General features: G+C 41.0%; 1 protein-coding gene across 1 annotated transcript in view; it reads left to right on the top strand.

The window, feature by feature from the left end:
* kalrna (kalirin RhoGEF kinase a) overlaps positions 1-23,257 on the top strand; it is a 115,801-nt gene that overhangs the window by 51,611 nt on the left and 40,933 nt on the right. The window contains exons 15-39 of the mRNA XM_070914871.1: positions 2,506-2,697; positions 3,028-3,197; positions 3,743-3,917; positions 4,508-4,574; positions 4,629-4,760; positions 6,098-6,264; positions 7,949-8,068; positions 9,679-9,747; positions 9,965-10,114; positions 10,227-10,376; positions 11,025-11,139; positions 11,458-11,573; positions 11,813-11,935; positions 12,656-12,838; positions 13,085-13,206; positions 13,564-13,630; positions 13,734-13,843; positions 14,040-14,109; positions 14,230-14,319; positions 14,878-14,970; positions 15,148-15,259; positions 15,581-15,771; positions 16,007-16,108; positions 16,230-16,378; positions 17,199-17,301. Coding sequence (XP_070770972.1) covers positions 2,506-2,697; positions 3,028-3,197; positions 3,743-3,917; positions 4,508-4,574; positions 4,629-4,760; positions 6,098-6,264; positions 7,949-8,068; positions 9,679-9,747; positions 9,965-10,114; positions 10,227-10,376; positions 11,025-11,139; positions 11,458-11,573; positions 11,813-11,935; positions 12,656-12,838; positions 13,085-13,206; positions 13,564-13,630; positions 13,734-13,843; positions 14,040-14,109; positions 14,230-14,319; positions 14,878-14,970; positions 15,148-15,259; positions 15,581-15,771; positions 16,007-16,108; positions 16,230-16,378; positions 17,199-17,301 — 3,138 coding nt within the window. The remainder of the gene's footprint in view (positions 1-2,505; positions 2,698-3,027; positions 3,198-3,742; positions 3,918-4,507; positions 4,575-4,628; positions 4,761-6,097; positions 6,265-7,948; positions 8,069-9,678; positions 9,748-9,964; positions 10,115-10,226; positions 10,377-11,024; positions 11,140-11,457; positions 11,574-11,812; positions 11,936-12,655; positions 12,839-13,084; positions 13,207-13,563; positions 13,631-13,733; positions 13,844-14,039; positions 14,110-14,229; positions 14,320-14,877; positions 14,971-15,147; positions 15,260-15,580; positions 15,772-16,006; positions 16,109-16,229; positions 16,379-17,198; positions 17,302-23,257) is intronic.

Here is a 23,257-nt window from a genome sequence, read left to right as displayed (position 1 = left end):
AATATATATAACATGAATACATTTAGTACACATTTAAAGTACATGCCAAGAGATGTAGAAGTATGTTCACCCACATTACACTTTGACAGACTGTCTCATATACAAACACAAAGATATGCTCAAAATGATTTCATAAAGTCCCTTTCTTTAAGTGTCTCTTGCGTTGTGTGTATGTTGGGTATATGTAAGTTAGTATCTGAGTGTCCAATTTAATTCAGGTGTATGTATGTAGTGGGATATATGCTTAACTGGGGGAGTTTATGTGTCATTTTAATGTCCTTTTACCATCATTAGTGCTAGTTTATTTTTTGCTCTCTTCATCTGCTGACTAGTTCTCCATTAGAACCAACCAAACATCAAACGCAAAGACTTCTTCAAAAACTCATTTACTCTCATTAAAACCTTCCCTTTTCAGCTTGTTCTCACTGCTTTAAATCGTAATTTCTCTATGGAGGTTTGACACTGCTTCAGCTGTTCCACTACTAACATTGGTTGCTAAATTGTTGATTGCTGGGTTGCAAAGACAATTACAATGTGGTGCCAAGGTTTTTGGGATGGTTGCTATAGTGTTACTAGGCAGTTGCTGGGTCGTTCTGCGTAGTTACTAGCTGTTTGTTGTTATGGCATCACTAGGTGGTTGCTATGGTGTTCTAGATGGTTTCAAGGATGTCGGTATGGGATGATAGGGTGTTTTGGATGTTTGCCATGGTGCTGATGGGTGGCGAGGGAGTAGGGCTGAAACAAACGATTATTTTCATTATCTGCTGATTATTTAGTGTATAAAATGCCAAAAATTGTGAAAAATGCATGTCACAATTTCTCAGAGCCTAAAGTGACGTCTTCAAATTGCCTTGTTTGTCCAACCAACAGTCCAAAACCAAAGACTCTTCATTTACAATCATAAATGACAAAGAAAAGCAGCAAATCCTCACATTTAAGAAGCTGGAACCAGCTTATCGATTAATCGATAGTTGGCAATTAATTTCCTTTTTCTTTTTTCGACTAATCGATTAATTGAGTAATCGTTGCAGCTCTACTAGGGAGTACAGTAAGTTTGGTAAAATGTACTGTGTGTTTATTGTATTCGCAGAGGTAATACTAGTTGTGTGAGTACTAGTATTAGTGGCATTAGTAGTGGGATTTCAGTTTGTTGTGTGTGAGTATTCACAATTGCTGAGTCTGATTGGGGAAAAAAACATTTACAGGTAAGAACCACTTTGTAGAATGCAGGAATAGTTTATACCCTTAAAATGGCCATAATTTAAAAAGTATAGCTGGTATAAATTGTCATATAAGCCATACTTTGTCTTTATTCATTATCATTCATTCATTTATGTCCTAAAATGTCAGGTTTGGTCTTCTATATTCAGGTGACAGGGAATCTCCTGGCCATACTCCTCACCTTGAACCAAATCAGTCAGGCGGCGAAAATTAATAATCTCATGTAAATTATAATCTTCATCTTCTGACTAAACCTCCAACATGTAAAATATCCAGCCTGTAAGCTTTCGCCCAAATACTATAACTCATATTCTTGAATATGAGATCATTCATCACTCTACTACCCCACCCCCAACCTCTAGTCACCCCAAAATATCTCTTATTTAATTCATAGTGAAATATTCCAGTTATAATCTCTTATACTTACCAGAACAGACCGACACTAATCCGTTTTGTCCTTCTGATGAATGCTGAGAGCTTTAACTCTCAGACAGGATTTAGTCCCTTTTTTTGGGGGGGGGGGGGCGTAGAGGTCGAAACAGGAAACCTTATGCTGTTGATTTACAGAAACTGGAATTAACATTTTAATATAACATGATCCCATGATCTGTGTGTGTATGTGTGTGTGTGCCTGATCTAGTGATACCCCTGTCCAGCAGTGGTGTTTAGGTGTAAATCTGATTAGGTCTGAAACACGATCAGGGAGGTTGAGATGCCAAAAATAGCCATAATTGGAAAAGTATTCATATTATTGATAATGTAAAAGCTAATATGATGGCGGTGAAAACATTGAGAAAGGTAACCTAAAAAAGAAGACATTTGTAATACATGATGAAAACAAATGATAATGATGATAGTAATGATGATAATGGTAAAAGCGAGTATGACGGTGATGATGGTGAAGTTCATAGTGATGATGATGATGATGATGATGATGAAAAATGTGACAGTGATGAGGGAAGTTGTGGCCAAAGTGACGCAGAAGTCCTGAAAAAATAACTGAGGAGGCAGAGTTGAAAACAGCATGATTCTGGTCATTACCGCACCAAAGTCAAATATTTTATCACACTTATAGCACCACACTTCAGCATCAAGTTTGTTTGTTGACACAGTTTGATGTGTTTCACTTGTGAGAGATGACTGGTAATGTGGCATGAAACAGAAGAACTGTTGCTATATGCCGATCACAAGCATGACTAGGCACAAATCTAAGCTAATGCAGACATTGATAATGTTGATGGTGTTGCTGTGGATGATGATGAAGGTCCCTCCTCTCTCTTTCAGAACACATACACTAATGCAGACAAGCTGCTGGAGGCAGCTGAGCAGTTGGCTCAGACCGGAGAGTGCGACCCAGAGGAAATCTACAAAGCAGCCAGACACCTGGAAGTCCGAATCCAGGACTTTGTCCGCCGAGTCGAACACAGGAAGCTGCTGCTCGACATGTCCGTCTCCTTCCACACACACACCAAGGAGGTGGGACACCCACGCAACACAACACAAAAAGGAACACATTCTCAGACATCCTCAGTTTTACCCAAATTCATTTTTACTTTCAATTCCATTTCAAATTTCTGATATGTGACAAGTTTGTAATTGCACGTTTGAGTCCCAATAAGACAAACATTCTCACTGCCACAATTAGTGGCACTGCAGGCTGTCGTGTAGTTGTTAGTGTTATTGTCAGCCAGTATTTTAAGATATAGCAATGTTGAGATGATTCAGTAGAAGGAAAATTCTGTGCTAATGGATTGATCACACATCTACTAACCTGCCCGGTCTCTTTGCTTCTGTCTGTGTGTCCAGCTGTGGTCGTGGATGGAGGAGCTGCAGAAGCAGCTGTTGGACGAAGTGTGCTGTGATTCGGTGGATTCAGTTCAGACTCTGATCCAGCAGTTTCAGCAGCAGCAGACAGCAACACTGGAGGCAACGCTCAATGTGATTAAAGAGGGAGAGGAATTAATACAGCAGCTCAGGTAATAATAAAATTCATATTATTATTCACGATTGTGTTTGAGAGGGAGAAATTAATACAATGGCTCAAGTAATGATTTTAATATTTATAATGTTATTAAAGTGAGAGAAGGATTCATACAGAAGCTCAGGTAATGATATTCATACTTAAAACGTCATTACAAAGTCAAATTCATAAAGCCACTCAGGTGAGATTATGAATAATAATTACCATTTTGGCACAAATATATGACAATTTTCTTTTGAAATTATCTGTCCCTCTGTCTCTGTTTTTCCTCCTGCCTCTTATTTGTGTAAATAAGAATAAAGATTCTTTTATAAAATCCATGAAATAAAAAAACAAACACGCTTTTTTTCTTCTCATTTAAATATGAAAACACCCTTAAATCTTGTCAAATAATGCGCGGCATATATTCTTACCTTGTTTCATTTAAAGTGCTTCATCTCCTCAAAACATCCTGTTTCCAAAGGGGGTCATCTTATAGTGAGGGAGGTCTTGAGTTCGGGCCTATATGGTTTAACTCTCCCTCTGTCTCTGTTTCCACAGAGATGCAGCCCTGTCAACCAATAAGACGCCACACTGCAGTTCCATTGCACACATCCAGGGGGTGCTGCAGCAGCTAGACGAGGCGCAGGGCCAGATGGAGGAACTGTTCCACGAACGCAAAATCAAGCTGGACATCTTTCTCCAGCTACGCATATTTGAGCAGTATACTATAGAAGTAAGAGAGCAAGAGTGTGGCAGACTGATCAAACTTTTCATTGCCTCACATTGCTTCACATCTTTTGTTACCTACGTAGCACCCTAGCCCTTAAACACTCCAAAGACACACCAGCTGATTGTCAGCATGCAAAATAGTAAGTCTTTATTCATACACCAAAAAAAAAAGACCCACCGAAATTAGTAAATATTAAGAGACTGTTTTCAGTCTTGTTATATGCTCAGAATACAAACTGTTAATGTGTCTTTTAAAAAGTTGCAGCTGGCACTGCAAAATTAACTTCTGTCTTGCTTTGGCCCCCAATTTTCAGCCTGTTTTCTTTTGCTTGTGGACAAAGAAAAGAAAGGTCAGAGGTGAAAAATAAAAAGAAACCAAACTAAATGTGTGAAAACACAAAGCAACAAGTCAACTCTTACCAACTGCCTCCACTGTGGTTCAACATGCTCAGTTGGCCCAACAGCCACTGATAAGAGCCAATAGTGACATACACACCACAAAAACCAACAATGGCTCAGCTGCACCCATTGACTTTTGGAGTATTGTGTTAACTGTGTCTCATCTTCTGATCCCACATTTCTTCTGTTCTACAGGTCACAACGGAGTTGGACGCCTGGAACGAGGATCTGTCTCGTCAGCTGAGCGACGCCAGCCGCTCAGGTGGTAGCAGTAGCAGCAGCACTGGGGGAGGCGGCGCCTCCTCTGGCAGCGCAGAGGACATCGGCCTGGCGGAGCAGCGACTGAAAAGACACGCAGAGAGGAAGGCAGCCATGAACAACATGACCTATGAAGTGATGCAGCAGGGTCAAGACCTGCACCAGTACATCATGGAGGTCCAGGCTTCAGGTAAAACACGCACAAAATCCTTTGCTCTCTGAGAAAGACAGGTAAAAGGAATACAAAATACAGAAGTAAAGGACAGAGAGTGCTTTAAAATTAGTTTCTGACCTCTCTGGGATAATGTTTCACCATACCCTTGTGTTTTCTTCACACCTGGCATCATATTGCAATATGCTTCCTAAGTGATCAATTGTGAGCTTTTGCTGAACAGGAAAAATACACAGCCATACAGCAAGAAACCTTAGAAAGAATACCTTTATTTAAACTGCGTTTGGGAGGTTTGTTGTGCTGTACATACACATAGACTAGGCAGTCATATCCTTTGTTGCTTTTGGGGACGCATTAGCATTCACACTGCACTTGAGATGTGATCATGTGTGTCCCTGCCGCTCTCTGAATGTGGCTGAGCAGGCTCACTTCTGGATTTACAGCTGCCTACTGCACAATGGGAGAGAGGGAGCCCTGATGCTGAGGCAGTACCATGAGCTGTGATCCCAAAGAAAAGCATGTTGTGTGGAACAGGGAGAGAATTAGGTTAAAAAATCGTCACAGCACAATCCTCTTACCGTGTGTGTGTGTGTGTGTGTGTGTATGTTTGTGTATATGTGGAGGTCACAGCCTCAGTCTCTCTGCCCCCTGGAGTGATAAATCTCTCTCACCCACCACACACACACACACACACACAAACACACTCTCGCTTTTTAGCAGCGGCAGCCACTGGTGGGGTAGGGCATGAATAGTTAACGATGCTACAGACGGAGTATAGAGACACACACTTCCATTCAATGCTTGAAATTATCAGACATCTGCAGCTCAAACACTAATACGATGTAATATTAATAAAGTAATCAGATGCAAAAGAAAGCAGAAAACTGTGATATAATAACCTAAAAATATCAAATCAATATTGACTGAAACTAGAAAGCAAAGTATAAAATGTCTCTCCAAACTGAATGTCTGAAATGCTGCCTTGGTCACAATAATGACAGACTGTTTCTGAGCACTTACCTGTCAGAAATCTGTCAGTTTATTTCTTTACAAGAGTGAAATAGAATGATATATCATTATTATATTAATATCCTCATATCCATTACACAGATGGAGTCACGACATGTTCAGCTTAGCTTAGCATTAAGAGTAAGAGGTACAGGGGAAGCAGCTGTCTGGCTCTGTCCAAAGCCAAAAAATGGGAATTAGAGTTAAGATCCACAACATCACCAAACATTCCTTGATCCTTGATAGGAGGGGGAAACATTTTTTTGGAGATAACGCATGTAGAATACAACAATAACAGCTCTGTGTGTGTGTGTGTGTGTGTGTGTGTGTGTGTGTGTGTGTGTCAGGGATTGAGCTGACAGGGGAGAAGGACATGGACTTGGCCTCTCAGGTTCAGGAGCTGTTGGAGTTCCTCCATGAGAAGCAGCAGGAGGTGGAGCTCAACGCGCAACACACGCACACACGGCTGGAGCAGTGCCTGCAGCTACGCCACCTACAGGCCGAGGTTAAACAGGTAAACACACACGCAAACGACTGCACAAAGGCACTGAAGAAACTGAAGCAATCCTCTAAAAAATGAAACTTGTACGCTGACTCAAGTGACATCGCCTGAGGGAATTTAGCACACAGCTCCCTCTGGAGCCACAAAAGGCTTAATGCTACTTCTTCCACATTATGCAGTTGTACTCCCCAACACCTCTAGAGATTTCTTGAATTGTAAAGTCAGTGGAGTTCCCCTTTAAGCAAACTTCATTTATCTACAAAATATCAAGAGTGTCATTCTGATCCTGAGCCAGAGAAAACTAGAGACTATATCCTAAAAAGGAAATGATGTGGTGCTTTGAAGGTGGACTTCCTCTTATTATCAGAAGCAAAGGAAATAAACTGGAAATCTTGTTTTGGAATGACTCGTTCATGTTGGAGAAATGACAAGAACAACACCCAGCTCTTGCTCCCGGTTAAAGCAAAGAAGATTGTGTTTTTTTATGAAGAAGCTAATGCAGATGTGAACATGAACATGCTGTATGATGAAACAGGAAGCACACTGCTGCTGCAGATGGATACAGCTGAATAATTGATGAGGTTTATTGCAATGTGCTTATAACACACACAAACATACACCCCTACTGCAACACCCTCACTCCTATTCTCTTTCTTTTTCCAGTTTGTGCTATAGAATTTGCCTGCTCATAGATCTACTGCAAACAAATACTTACTTGCCCCCACAGTTGAAGTGCATAAATTACTTACAATAACTGTGGGCACAATGTTTGGTCAAGTGTGGAATAATATGTGGTATGTAATGCATGGCGGGCACGGCGAAGTTACCTGCCACTTGAAAGTAAGTCAGCCAGAGCTCTCTGCTAGTAGGTATTGCTGTTAACACATTCTCCAAAAGGAATGCTAAAAAATATACTGGCTGGTTTGATGTTGACCATTAAAAGTAAACCGTGCTGTTTTGATAGAAGCCGTAGATACTTGGCAGTCAAGTAATTTATTGAACATGGCACAGTAGACAGATGAGATGTTTGATAAAGTCCATTAAGGACTGAGTGTGGAGTTACTCTGCTCTTCTTGTGCTTCTGTATCTCTGGCAGACTATGCTGCCATCTACTGCACATTAGTTAAACAACCATTCTAGGTAAGGTCTTGTATCACAGAGAAAACCTGGTTTTGATATTGCTTATGTCCAACTGTTGCTCATCTGCATTTTATCAACATCAGTCAGTCAGTCAGTCAGTCAGTATGTGACATCATTTTCATGCTGGGAAAAGAGTTATTTTGTATAACAAACACTGCTGGAGATAGGGAGTGAAGACCTTGGACGCTGATGCTACTCTTGTTAAATCTAAAATTCTTTCAAAAAATGTATAACGCTTTTGCACACCAATAAGCTCTGCATCCATATCATTCATGCTCTTTGCGACAGTTTGCTGTTCTTGTTCTTCACACTATATTGTTTACATGTTTGAACCATGTTTTGCTCACACTGCACATCAATCTCATTCTTTACTTACAGGTATATCATTTCTGTTCTTAACCTAAGTACCTATTTTCACAGTTCTTGTGAGCAATTGTGAACATAAATATCCTCTAATTTTAAAATTTGCTGTATGGTGTCATGTCTTTGAATTTCTCTCTCTCTCTCTGTCTCCATCTATGCCTCTCTCCCTTTCTCTCCCTCTCTGTCTCTCTAGGTGTTGGGTTGGATTCGTAACGGTGAGTCCATGTTGAATGCCAGCATGGTGAATGCCAGCTCTCTGTCTGAGGCTGAGCAGCTGCAGAGGGAACATGAACAGTTCCAGATGGCTATAGAGGTACACACTCACTCACACACACACATCCTAATTATTGCTGCTCAAACCAGGCTTACTGTACTTTAGTAATAATTATTTCAGTATGCATTGGTTTGGATTGCAGATGGGTGCACACACTGATACACACTCTTCAGTTCACTCATCATCTGTGTGTGTGTGTGTACCGGGCTTGCCTCAATAATTATTTCATTCTGCATTGATTTTCAAAACTAACAGATGCTAACACACACACACACACACACACACACACACACACATTCAAATGCATTTAAGTGCTATCTCTGCTTGCGTATGCTGTGTTTGTGTGTGTTACTCCATGCAATGCTTTAAATAGCTGACTCCAGGAGTGTGTGAGCACTCACAGGGGTAAAAGCTCCTTGGTCAGCACTGCACACACACACACACACACACACACACACACACACACACACACACACACACACACACACACAAAAACAAGTCTTGGCCCAGACCCAACATGTGTGTTCTGGCCTGGTTTCTGTTCTGTGGAACTCTGATTGGTGTGTGTGTGTGTGTGTGTGTGTGTGTGTGTGTGTGTGTGTATTTCCTCAACATGAAGTAAGTCCTCCATCAGACTGTATTGACTAATAACTTAAACACACACACACACACACACATGAATAATGAATTTCCTACATTGAAATTGAATTAACTTATTTATATAAGTTACAGTTCAGCTCTCAGTAGAGTGCAGAATGTTGACTGTAGACAAACATGGATGCAGACTGTAACCTTTGAAATATGATTTAGCGCTCGCTGCTATTTTTGGCAGTTACATTTGCCCAAAGGAGATGGAGCGTATTTGGAACTGAGATGGGATAAGAAAATACAACACATCTGACTGTGATAAGCCTTAATATAGTCATTAAGTGATATTCCACCAAAAATCTGTCGTATTAGATATTTAAAGAAAACTGTAGATTTTAAAGACCATAATTCTTTCTACAAATAATATTGCCTTTGTATTAGATAGACAGGATCTGAAGCAAGCTTCCAATTGCCGTTAGGGGGGTTGAACATGCTCTCTGGCTTCAACTCCAAGGCATGATGGTAGCTGGTTGGTGCAGACTTCTGCTTTTTGACGAAGTACCCACTTTACACTTAAAGGTTCCCCGTCTGTTTACATTTAGCGTTTCACACCCAAACAAAAATTGTGTGTATTCTTAAGGTCTAGCAATGTGTTGAACGCATTTCCTTTCTCAAAGCATTTGCAAAGCAGATGCTTCTTAAAAGTTTGAAACCTACATTTTTTACATCCATGTCTACTAGTTTGCAGTCTTCTTCTTCTTCTTCTTCTTCTTCTTCTTCTTCTTCACTGTCTTTGTTGCCGCATTATTGTGTTTCTTGAAACGTAACAGCGACCTGTAGATCAGTGAAATAATGTGAAACCATTTCCTGGAATGTATATGTGCGCCCTTGTGTATGCAGGAGTGAAAACAAAACTTTAGTGCATTTAGCATTAATAGTGGCAAAAACTACACAGGGAACCCTTGAAGTTGAGTTGAATTAATGAGTCAGTGATTTTAATTGATAGTAACTATCTCTCGTCCCTTCTTCTCCTCCTCCTCCTCCTCCTCCTCCTCCTCCAGTCTCTCTTCCATGCTAACTCTCTTCAGAAGACTCATCAGAGCGCTTTGCAGGTCCAGCAAAAAGCTGAGGTAAATCCATGCTTTCTACAACAGTTTGAACTGATTGAAGCACACTTAGTAAGACTTACTTCAAACAAATAAGACTCACTCCACAATATCACACATATATCTTGTCTTATCCTGCATACTGTACTTCTACATTCCTGGTTCCAGGAGGTGTGATAAGGACCATGTATTACCCTCCACCTCTGTCTAATTCTCTCGTTCTCCTCCTCCCCTCTTCCAGATGGTGCTACAGGCGGGTCACTATGATCCAGAGGCAATTCGAAGCTGTGCTGAGAAAGTGGCTGTTCACTGGCAGCAGTTAATGCTGAAGATGGAGGACCGTCTGAAGCTTGTCAATGCCTCTGTGGCCTTCTACAAGACGTCTGAACAGGTACACCTCAAACACACACCTACACGCACATTCTCAGAGTTGGTGTTTTGTCATATCTAAGCTTGGAGAAGGAGTGCTGTTATGGTGTCACCGACTCTTTGTGTCTGTCCAGGTGTGCAGTGTGTTAGAGAGCCTGGAGCAGGAGTATCGTCGGGATGAAGACTGGTGTGGCAGTCACGATAAACTGGGAATGTCGGCCGACAGCGACCACCTTCTACCTCTGATCAGTAAACACCTGGAGCAGAAAGAAGCCTTCCTCAAGGTTCGTATCTCTCATTATCTCACACCAGAAAACAGGCTGCTGTGCTCCCACACAGAAGCACATACACAATCAGAAGAAAATGAGAGAAACATCAAATTCAATTCAAAACACATCAGAGCAGAATGTGGCGGAATAAAGAATAGAATAGACTAGAAAATGGCATTTCAAACTATATGGCACCTGTGAATTTGAATATCCAACTTAATGAAAGTTTTTACACTATTTTAGATAAGATAAGATGCCACACGATGAGATGGTGAAACAGGATATCAGATGAGATGAGAGATTACAACCATTAGATCCATCATCTTGACAGGTTCTATTATCTGACCAAAATTAAGAAGTTAAATTACTTTGATAGGCTCTCTGTTGGACACTTTTGAGTTTCATTACCTTTTTACAAAATCTGCAAATGACCTTTGGTTGATACATACTGAATACATTTGAATGACAATGCCTGATTAAACAGAACCAAACAAGCTGACACACGAGAACAGATCAGGTGTGAAAGCACCCTAATGTTTTGCAGCAAAATGTTAATTTAACTGATGGTGAAGTCCGGGTGTTAGAAGAGTGTGTCTGAATTGTGTAATTGTGAATTGTGTGAATTGAGTTTGTTAGTATAAGCATCGTGTCCCTGTGCTCCAGGCGTGCACTTTGGCCCGGAGGAACGCCGAGGTGTTTCTGAAGTACATCCACAGGAACAATGTGAGCATACCTGGAGCCACCAGTCACGCCAGAGGGCCCGAGCAACAAGTTAAAGGTCAGTGCTGCTGATAACTACTTATAATATATTCAGTCAATCATTATATTTATTTAAAATATATTGCTACTATTTTTATCAAAGCTCAAATATTTCTGTAAAGCTCGTTGTTTAGTTAGTACTGATTTTAGCTGAAAGAGGTAGTTTTGTTCAACAACACAGATAACATAAACTCACGCAAATATTCAAGATGTCCAAATGATTTGGCTTCAATAAGATATATTATGTTATAATGTACTCACCCTAAGTACGAGTTTGAGCACATTTTGGGATTAGTGTAGCGAGTGTATATTTTCATGTATGTGTCTTTGTGTGCAGCTATTCTGAATGAGCTGCTGCAGAGAGAGAACAGAGTCCTTCACTTCTGGACGTTAAAGAAACGAAGGCTGGACCAATGTCAGCAGTACCTGGTGTTTGAACGCAGCACTAAACAGGTCAGTGTGTGTGTGTGTGTGTGTGTGTGTGTGTGTGTGTGTGTGTGTGTGTGCACATTAGTGAAACAAAAAGAACGTTCTGGCTGGATATTGGCTTTGGGGAAATGTGCAGCACTAAAGGGACATCTGGTTTATTTTAACAGGGAGTGAGTTTATAAGAGCAAATATACAGAGATTGAGGATCAACTTTATCTGTTGTGTGTGTGTGTGTGTGTGTGTGTGTGTGTATGTGTGTGCAGGCATTGGATTGGATCCAAGAGACAGGTGAAGTTTACCTGGCCACACACACGTCACCTGGAGACAGCAACGAGGAAACGCAGCAGCTCCTCAATGACTATCGTCACTTCAGACATACTGCCAAGGTACACTGCGTGTGTGTGTGTGTGTGTAAAGATCAGCTACTGGCAGCTTTACTTAGCCCACAAACTTCCACAGACTTTGATTCATACTTGTGTAGTACTCTAAATGAGACATGATAGTTCTATCGGCACACTCAGTAAAGCAGAGAACAGTATGAAGTTATTACGCCTGAATTTAAATGAAAGAACATTATTCATCTAGAGTAGTTTAAGTGCAACATTAAGGGAACTAGGAAACTCAGAGGCCCTGATCAGTCTAGAGCTGAATATGGTTGCGTCTCCTCATTTTATTGCTTCATACAGTCTAGTTCACATTTTAAATTACCGACGGCTCATAATAACATTTCATTTGGTGTAAGTGTGTGTGTGGACATGAATCGGAGATGACATGGAACACTCCCAGAATATTTCATTTCCCTTCCATCACAATGGCAGCAAATTCATTTTTAAACAGGTGATAATATTCAAAGAAAACTTGAGGGAAATCATAGAACCAATAAGGCGTTCATATTTATTCTCTGACCTTCATTTTCATTTCAGATCATTTATGTATGAAATACACTGGTAACAACATTTCACCCCGTTAGGAATAGCAACATCAGCAACATCACACACTAAAACAGGATAAAATCCGTGTCATGTAGGGACACAGAACATCAGTGTTTCCTCCAGTTAAGCAGTATGTAATGTGTGTGTGTGTGTGTTTGTGTGTACTTTCCACAGCAAACCAAGGAGAAGGTGAAGCTGCTGATCCAGTTGGCGGACAACCTGGTGGAGAAAGGCCATGCCCACGTGTCGGAGCTGAAGCGCTGGGTCAGCACGGTGGACCGTAGATACCGTGACTTCTCCCTACGCATGGCCAAATACCAGGAGAGCCTAGAAAGGAGCCTGGGAGTCAGCTCTGAGGTGAATACACACACACACACACACACACACACACACACACACACACACACGTACACAGTTTTTACATACATTAGACTGAAGTCAGTCCTGATATTGAAACCAGGTATGGGCCTCTGGTTTGGCCAAGTCTTTTGGTTCATCTCACATGCAAGTCTCAGACACCACTGATAGACTCTAATAATGATGTAGTTTTATAGTTTTTGTTTCAGATTATTGACAAAAATCCATTTATATTCCTCTATGCAGGACAATAAAGACTTGGAGCTGGACATTATCCCTGCTAGCCTGACGGACGACCCTGAGGTCAAACTGCGTGACCCCAACCACGAGGTCAATGAGGAAAAGAGGAAGTCTGCTAGGAAGAAAGAGTGAGTACAGGCATGAAGACAGGAAGAGGGAGAGGGAGAACGAGCCTGTACACTTTGCTGCTTCCTAAATAAAACGCATGAAGCATGCAAAATGACTTCATAGTCATATTATCCACTGCCATTACAGTGTTTTACAGTGTGCTAATTACACAATTAACAGTGTTCCCAATCTCCTCTGCAGCCCTCTGAAATGGTTTTGTCTTTTCATAAATTTTTTATGTAGTGTTAAAAGTGATCAATAGGTTCATGTGGCCATGGAAGAACCAGACATAAAATAGGACCAATTATGTAATTCATGCCATCTGATCCTTCTCTATGGTGTGTCCCTTGGTAGTCTCAACTTTGTTCTTGTCTCAGGTTCATCATGGCAGAGCTACTGCAGACAGAGAAGACCTACGTCAGAGATCTCCATGAGTGTCTAGAGGTGAGAAAAAGAGCCTTCTGCTTGTCCAATTTTGTTTTGACACAACAAAAAGATAAAAGAACAACAAATATTCTTTTTATCTTACTGTCTGCCTGTTTGTCAGACCTACCTGTGGGAGATGACCAACGGTGTGGAGGAGGTTCCTCCAGGCATCGCCAACAAGGAGCATATCATCTTCGGCAACATGCAGGACATCTGTGACTTCCACAACAAGTGAGAGACACATGGACTGTTAACTAAGCCCAGTGTCTCTGCTGGGCAGGGGAATTGGCCAGTCTTTGTTCAGAGCCATTTCTGTTGTATCAAAGAGGAAAAAATGGCTGATCCATATAAAAAGAATATTGAGTGCACATTGTGATCTTTCACTATGTGTGTGTGTGCGTGTGTGCGTGTGTGTGTGTGTTTCCAGTATTTTTCTGAAGGAGCTGGTGAACTATGAGCAGCTACCAGAGGATGTTGGTCACTGCTTCGTCACCTGGGTGAGACTCAGCCCTTTATTCCAGATGGTGTCAGAACAAAATAGCAGTGACCAACGATTTCTACCCTTGACCTCTGTCCTAATAAAACCTAATAAAAAAACATTTTCTCCTGTTTTCCAGGCTGATAAGTTCCACATTTATGTGGATTACTGTAAGAACAAACCAGACTCCAGTCAGCTCATACTGGAGCATGCCGGCACCTTCTTCGACGTGAGTAAACCCTTCATTATCCTGCCACTGATCCATCCACATCATGTCATCACATAAATAATACTGAGCACAATTTAAACAAAACCTTGTATTCCACCTAATCATCAGAACACATGCTTGCTCCTTTACAAGTTTCAGGGGAATAAACAGATTCCCTCTCTCATAGCTAAAGCAGAAGTATATTACGATCAAAGTGTTGCTTCAGTACAAAGCACTGATGCAGGACATTTGTTGTGATGGATGCTTACCGGGGAGCAGGAATCCAATCCATCATTCACATTTAGCCCAGCTGCAGGCACTGTGCCAAACAGATTACTTCGATTTGGAAGGGGAAATTGGTTGTGTATACCTGCAGGTTTCTAGTTTCCCTCCTGTAGCTTGAGATGGTGATGATTATGTAGTTCATTGGTTTGGTCAACAGATGGAGCTGTTTGGTCACTGAAAACATTTAGATTCCCACCAGCAGCAGCATGCTGAATTGAACATTTAACATTGAGGACAATTTCTTTTCTTTTCTTTTGATATTTGCTTCAATTTTGTCTCTGTGTGTATAAACAGGACATTCAGCAGAGACGTGGACTGGCTAACTCCATCTCCTCCTACCTCATCAAACCAGTCCAGAGGATCACCAAGTACCAACTACTGCTTAAGGTAGATTCAAAAACATGCACGCACACACATGTGTGTGAATGTGGGGCAAACAACCACATGAAGTAACCAGGGCTCATGAAGTCTAAATGTAGAAAGAAAATCACACAAAATAATTTGTAAATTATGTTTTTCTCTGCCCTCTCATCACATTTAATATCGTCTCCTCTCCCTCTTCAGGAGTTACTGTCTTGTTGTGAGGAGGGTAAAGGGGAGATTAAAGATGGTTTGGAGGTGATGCTCAGTGTTCCTAAGAGAGCTAATGATGCCATGCATCTCGCCATGTTGGAGGGTAAGACACTGACCATACTGCTGTACTAAAATGTATAATAATAATAAATAAAAAGTATTTTCTAATTAGATTTTATATTAATTGTCTGGAAAAGGATTTCTAAACCATAAAGACGCTTTGTGTTAATGTTACTATGTTATGTCACATTTTTGTTTTTTGGATTTATTTCAATATTTCAATCGATTAATTACTTTACTGCTGACCATTGTCTAAGATATACCACATGTTTGTTTTATCTTCTATCCCATCTAATGATTGGCTGTGTGTTCAGACATTTGAGCACTTTGGTTGATATTAAGTCTTGGTCCTCCTCTTCATCAGGGTTTGAGGAAAACCTGGAGGTGCAGGGCGAGCTGATCCTGCAGGACAGTTTCCAGGTTTGGGATCCACGTTCGCTGATCAGGAAGGGGCGGGACCGACACCTCTTCCTGTTTGAGTTCTCCCTGGTCTTCAGCAAAGAGATCAAAGACTCAGCAGGCAGGACCAAGTACCAGTACAAGAACAGACTACTGGTGAGTGTGTGTGTGTGTGTGTGTGTACTTCCATGCAGGGTTTTAACCGTGTTTGTAGTCACACAAGTGCAGCAGGTGTGTATCAGTCCAGTCCAGAGGTAACCTCACTTTTAGACAGCTTTCATCTCCTCTTTTTACCTTGTGTGTGTTTGCATGTAAGAATAGCTACTGTGTGTTTTAGTCAAACAGATGTGTCTTGATAAATGTATATTCGTCCTTCCTTTCTGTCCTGCAGACGTCAGAGTTGGGAGTGACTGAGCACATTGAGGGCGATTCGTGTAAGTTTGCTCTGTGGGCAGGAAGAACCCCCTCCTCTGATAATAAAACTGTGCTAAAGGTAAGTGAAGACTTTAATTTAAATGAAAAACATTTTCCGTCCTCTGATTAGATGCGTACAAACTGGTGTGCCGCCAGTATAAAGTGTTACGTTAATAGTTATTCTGTTGTTTCTCCTCCAGGCGTCCAGTATGGAAGCTAAACAGGAGTGGATTAAAAACATCAGGGAGGTGATCCAGGAGAGGATGACTCACCTGAAAGGGCCGCTCAAGGAGCCTGTTCATCTGCCTAAAACACCAGCACTGACTAAACCCAGGAATAACACCAAGAGGTAAACAAGACTAACACACACACACACGCACGCCATTTACACTTGTTAGAAAATGTGACTTTGGATCAAGAAATTTGTATGTTAATGAAAAATTATGCAAGGGGGGGAATTCAGATTTACTGTATGTACATGATGTACAAAGGCAGTAGCAGTATAGCATCACCTGTATCACCTACGCGTGCCCTGCTTATATTATTAATGCAACAGGAGAGTCATTAAACTAACTTCAAGGACATAGGAGAAGAGATGGAATGACATCATTCCTGCACAAAAGAAAATATATCTCAATAGGCACAAAACCACATGTCCCATCCTCTCTTTTTCTACTGTTATGAGAGGCTAATATTTTGTGTATTTTTGTAACAAATTGATCTGTATAAATCAATAAGTTTCTCTTTCCAAACCCAGCTCTCCTTTTTACATACACACCTTTGCTATTTGCACCTGCTCTACAGAGGTGCAGAACAACTGACCCTCACTGATTGAGTGAATCCTCTGTAAATTCAGAAACGTACAGCCAGTAATACACCTATTGTTATAGCGATCATTCCTCAGATGCTTATGCAACAAGGAGATTTGGGACTTTTTCCCACCTCTACTGTTGCCACAACTAGCAAGGTCATCATTGTAAACAGTGGCACTGCGGGCAGAAATCTTATCGCTGTGGTGAAAAGTGTCATCACAGCAGATTGAAACCATTTTTTTAAGATTTAAAACAATGTTGACCCCAAGTGGTAATATTGTCACATCTATTATTACCATTACATTCTGTGTTTGATTCAAACGAAGATATTCATTGTGATGTGTGATGTGTGTTTAGGGAGGGAGGTGAAGATGGAGACAGTCAGGGAGACGGCAGCAGCCAGCCGGATACCATCTCCATCGCCTCTAGGACGTCTCAGAACACTGTAGACAGTGACAAGGTAGGAAACACACACACACACACAGAGCTGCTGTTTACCTGTTATGTGTCGAAGGACGGAAAAGGAGTCGAAGGCAGCTGATTGAGACTTGCTCTGTGGCCCGAGACGAGCTGATGACCCACAGCTGTCTCAGCGCTACAGGGTCTCCCATGCAGCTACAATGGGTAGAAGCAGGGGCTGTGCGTGTGCCAGTTGCAGAAAGAAAGTGTTTGTGCACATTTGTGTCCATGTGTGTTAAACTACGTAGACCCAACTCTGTGACATACATGCAGCACCATAATTGTGTGTTTGTGAGTGTGTTATGCTTATCGTTAAGGTTATGGTTATATGTGTGTTGAGCGTGGAGGCACGTGTATAGTTGATGTGTGTGTATGAGAAGTAGCCAGCAATGTCACCAGAGAATGAACGGAGAAGCAGTCAGTGATGAAAAACCTCTTCAGGTTGTGTACAGGCATCTGTGCTGATGCCTCCTATCAACCAGCCTCTCACATCCAAGTAAGTCCATCTTTAAACTTTTATTTTGACACTCAAATAGAAATCAAGTGCACAAATAATAAGAGGGAACACAGAAGGCCTGTCCTCTCTTTGTTTTGTATAGTAAGAGGTAAAAAAAATTGTTTAAAAATAATTTAATTTAAAGTACGCACATGTCCACTCTGCCTGATCCTCATGCCTTGTGTCCTCTCCCCAGTTCAGTCGTGTAATAAAGTGTTCAAAGGTCCAATTATGAAACTTTAGAGCAGGGTTTCCCAGCCTTTGTCTGTCATGGCACTCGTCCTGTGTTTAAAAAGTACCTGGCACTGCTATAGTACTTGCTGCTCCAGTACAGTATATGTTTTCGGAAGAAGGCAAAGGAGCAACAAGCAAACCAATTATGGTGGTGGTAACATTTCATTGAATTAGGTAATTGGATGTATAATGAATTACAGAATGACTCCAAGTGCTTTGCTTAAAGGTCTTCAGTCAAGTTTCGTAGGGCAGATTTTGAATGGAGTTTGGTGTAGCAGTTGTTTTAATTGTGGTTGATTCCACAATTTTATTAGTTGTTTTGCTTTGTACTGGGTGTTCTCCAATGTTACAGTACCTCCCTTTTCACTGCTATGCACATGCACACACAGACACACTCACGCACACACACACACACACACATCCACCCACACACAACCCCACACAGATGTCCGTCATGGCCTCCCACTGTAGTGTTACACAGTGTGGCCTTTTCACCGTGTAACCCCACGCCTACACACTACCCTGCTTCCAAATGTCAGCACCATGCACATAGGCATGCACGCGCACACACACACACACACTCACACTCTTCCTCATTCAATCAGAAGGGCTTTAGCAGTGCAGCTTGTGTGTGTTTGTTGTAGTATCTCTAATGCTTTGCTCTTCTTCAGTGTTTTATTCTAGCATTGTCTGTATCAATATAACTCTTTCACTTTCCTTTCTCATTTTCTGTCTTTTCGTCTGTATTGGTATATAATACGTGTGTATACAGCACATGCATACATAAACAAAGTTATGACTATGCACACACAGATCTACTGTACCATAACTCTGCATACTGTATGCGATTTTATATTGCATGTCTGTATTTGTCTGCCCACCTCTTCCTGTCCCAATGAAAACAACATAATGAATTTTTCCAGCCTTTTTTGACTGTGGGTGTGTTGTTGCTCTGGTCCAGTTTATTGTTTCTAGGATTTAGGAAACTCTAGCTAGCTATTTTTTGATCCTCCTCTTCTGTTTTTCTGAAAACAGCAAAGAAAAAAAAACACAGTTCCTACATTGAAACGTTTCATATTTCATATGCTGACACAGCAGATCACGGCTGTAACTGTGAGCTGTGCATGTATTTCTTGGATGCCGTATTTACTGTAACCTCTTTTTACTGTTTTTAATTAGGCTCTTTGTAATGCAACAACAAAATAAGAGCCTGGCAACATACAGGACAGTGCTGTGAATTGCATAAAGCAATCAAACAGGTTCTCTTTAAGAGTGGATGTGAAGGGGTGCCGTTGGGGAAACAAAGACAAAAAAAATCCTTTTTGATAGATTTGCTGTCTTCCTTTTCCATCCCGTTTATGCAGGGTACTAATTTACTTTGCCTAAATTAATTTATCTTTTTGTAGTGGATAGCTGTGGTGGCATTGGAGACTCATCTGGCTTGAGAGACAGCAGTTCCCCAGGAGGATAATGCAGTGAAGTGTGGCAGTACTTGTAATCTTGTATGTGGAGGGCGGTGGTGCTCCCCTTTTTGGAGCTAGTATATGGCTCCCCTCACCTCTCCCTTTTCCTGTAAACGCCTTGGTACCTTTCTCCATCTTGACTCGTCCTGTTGTCTTGTCTGTCACTCTCCTCTTCCCCTGTTTATATACTTCTTGCTCTATTTTCTGGGTTTTAATTTCTCTGAATTACCCTTTCTCGATGCACACGTCCACAATTAGTTGCTCCTTTTGCAACCCCTCACTTTTTCTGTCTCCCTCCCCCCCTCTCCTGCTCTCTCCCATATACTATAATAATAACAGCCCAGCATTGGCATAGTAAGATGTTCCACTGGCTGTCTGGGTCTAGAGTATGTATGTTTGTGTGTGTGTGTGTGTGTGTGTGTGTGTGTGTGTGTGTGTGTGTGTGTGTGTGTGTGTGTGTGTGTGTGTGTGTGTGTGTGTGTGTGTGTGTGTGTGTGTGTGTGTGTGTGTGTGTGTGTGTGTGTGTAGACGGGGTGCAAAGCTACTGTTTCTGGTGGTTTTTGGAGAAGTTTTATATGACGAATGCCTCCTCCCCCACCCCATTTTTCTATTTTTTTTCCCTGTTTGCCTTCTCTGTCGCCTTCGGCTGTTCTTCCTCTACATCTCTCTTCACTGCTCAACAGACAAATACAATCTTGTTACCATGCTAATATAGACCAGTGCAGACATACTAAGGTGTAATGTGTTTGTTAGTTCAAACCATCTCTGTTACTGTTTGAGAAACAGGTTGACATTTAGCAGAACTTCCAGCAGATGATTGATCCTCTTCCTGAAGTAATCATAAGACCGTTTTATCTTGCAGCCTGTGGCAATCACTAGCTTTTATTTTTTTTTTAGCGCTGTACTCTAGTACATTAATTGTAGAAATTATAATTACAATGTTCACTCAACATTGATGTAAATTAAATTAAATTAAATTAAATTAAATTAAATCTGAAAGTCAGAACTTTAGCCTCATAGTCATGGTTTTAATTCAAATCCAGTGTGCTGGTTTACGGAGCTAAAACAACAAATACTGGTGTTCTAACCAGAGAAACAACAGGTGAATGGTTTGGCACACATACGTTGTGACTTTGACATTGGAGACCATGGTTTGGGGGCTTTTCCTACCAAAAGTCAATGTTGTTTTCTTTTATCCATGACGGCAACCTTTTCCTAACCTCAGCCAAGTCGTTTCAGTTTCCTTAACTGAACCAGACCTTAACCTTTAAAGATGGCAGATCAGAAAACATAGACATGAAATAGTCATATGGTCATTTTAGAAGTCACAGACAAACTTTCCTTTTGTCATTAAGGTAAGACCTGTTGTGCTGCTGTTCATATGCTTAGGGACTGTTGTATGCTTGTATAGATGCTGTGATTCAGCACATATATGTCAGCTCTGTTAGGTTTAGTTGAAATACTGGGTTTTAGCCAGTCCTGCAACATCTTGTTAAATATGTCAGTTCTGTGACGTTGTATGGAATATGTCTTTTCTGTGACGTGTTTTTTTGGTGTAATGAGTCAGCTGTGGTTCAGTCTGTGGTCTTTATGTTATTTAAAGCATCGTTCCAGCGGTTGACAACTTGGCAGCCCTTGTGGCTCTGCCACAGCCCTGTAGGTCAGAGGACAAACATTTTTTTTAGCCTCCGCCTTCAGTTGGAGTAAAACATTTGTGTTTTTCTGTGAGCCAAGACCAATAAAACTTACTACCGCTCCACTACTGTAGGAGTGAATATGCATAAGTGGTTGGAAAGGGGCTCACCAGCAACTGAACCTATTTTATCCCTGTGTTTGATGAACACAAACCACCATGAGGTTGGCATTTGTTGTTTTGAATGAAATGTCTCGACAACTTTTGGATTGACTTCCATGAAATGTGGTACACAATTCACGTCCCCCTCAGGATGAATCCTAAATATCAGCATGTTAGCATTGTCATTGTGAGCATGTTGGCATGTAGCTCAAAGCACTGCTGTGCATAAATATAGCCTCACAGAGCTGCTAGCATGGCTTTAGACTCTTAAGTCTTATTTGGATAGAACTTTTCAGTATCGCCATTGTATGGATATCTCAAACGTCTGCAAATTAAACGGAACTATCTGCACGGCAAGAAACAATAGGTGTTTTACATGAGAAAACCTGCCTTCTTGTGAACTGACCCTTTAAAACAATTAGTAGCAGCCAGACCACTATTTAGAATTCATAGCAAAAAATGTTCCTGTGGTTTACAAGTTGACATTTTTTAATAGTCAAGGAGAACTTAATTTCTATTAAACTGCACATGTGACATATTTGGCATTGCTGTCACATGAAAGCGTCTAAAAGTAGTTCTGCAGTTGGACGCAGGCCACATCAACAGGGAATCTCCCTGACCAATCTCTTTAGCTAAAGTTGGCAATCTGATTGCGTTTGTGCCAGTACAGTATGTAATGAATTGACTACATGTGGCTGTAACATTTCTGTTCATTCTACTACTTCTTTGAATAACTAATATTATGTATTGTAGTGCTTTTTAAAGGTTTCCCAGTGTAGTGTGTCATTTTGAGATGAAGATGTATTTGACTTTCTTGTTGGTGTTCCAGTAGCTACAACACTGTTACACTGGCTAGCAATTGCTTACACGTGTATGTTCTCATGAATCAAATGCATTCAGTGTCTGGTTTAGACTGAAGCCGTACAGTAGCCATCTGCTGGTCATATGACTTTTGTGTCACACATATACACATACACACACACACACACACACACACACAAGGAGTCTCGGTAGTTAAAAGTGTTTTAGTGCCCCAGTAGCTTCCTTGGAGTGGGAGAAATATGAATACACTGACACACACACACACACACACCAAGCATAGTGTTGTTCCCCTCAAACACAAAGCTATGGCTGTTTGTTCAGAGAGGGAGAGGGAGAGAGTGCAAGGGAGAGACAGTGTGAGGGCGTGTTTGTGTGTGTGGCAAACGAGGGAGTTGTCAAAGACGGAGAGAGCGACAGAGAGAGAGGGAGACAGACGAGGAGAGATCGACATGCCAAAGTGGATGAGCTTTAAACTGTTCAAAGAGAGCAGCAGAGTGAGTACAAACTAGCTGCTTACCCACGCTACTGGCAGCTAAGATTATACTAGTTAGCACTTTACATTAAACACTGTTTTCATTCACTACTTTCTGTAAGGACAAATATGCTGCTTTACTATTACACAGTGTGTCTGAAAGTAGCACTGTCATGTTTAACTCAAGTACTCTGCTGAATTTTGCTGTCATAGAAGTAAAATTGCTGCAATAAGAATATAGTGAAATAAAAGGTAAATGACCCAAAATGTGTATTTTTTTTTTTGACAAATGCAAACATTTCTGGCTGTGATTTTGTGTTTGCCATGCTTCTGTGTTTTTCCACCAACATCCTTTTTAGATGCTGGTAGAAACATTACATGTGTCATTATTTGAGTTGCTGTAGTGTTAAAGGAAAAAGCTACTTGTTCACATTAAACAAGGTTCTTGGAATTAGCCACTTCTACCTTTGTGTACCTAAGTGTACTACTCATATTATTAATAGAACTGATCCTGGTGTACTACATGTTGAAATACAGTATTTGAGCACACACGGACATACGTCACTCCTTCCAAACTCTTATTTTTAATTCACTCTGCACATAATCCACTGTTTTGACTTGATTTTCCCCATGAATGGAACTGCTGAGAGAAAAGACAGCTCTTCATCTTGTCCT

Source organism: Enoplosus armatus, chromosome 11 (genome assembly GCF_043641665.1).
Source record: "Enoplosus armatus isolate fEnoArm2 chromosome 11, fEnoArm2.hap1, whole genome shotgun sequence".
Taxonomy (NCBI): domain Eukaryota; kingdom Metazoa; phylum Chordata; class Actinopteri; order Centrarchiformes; family Enoplosidae; genus Enoplosus; species Enoplosus armatus.
This window is presented reverse-complemented; position numbering and strand designations above follow the sequence as displayed.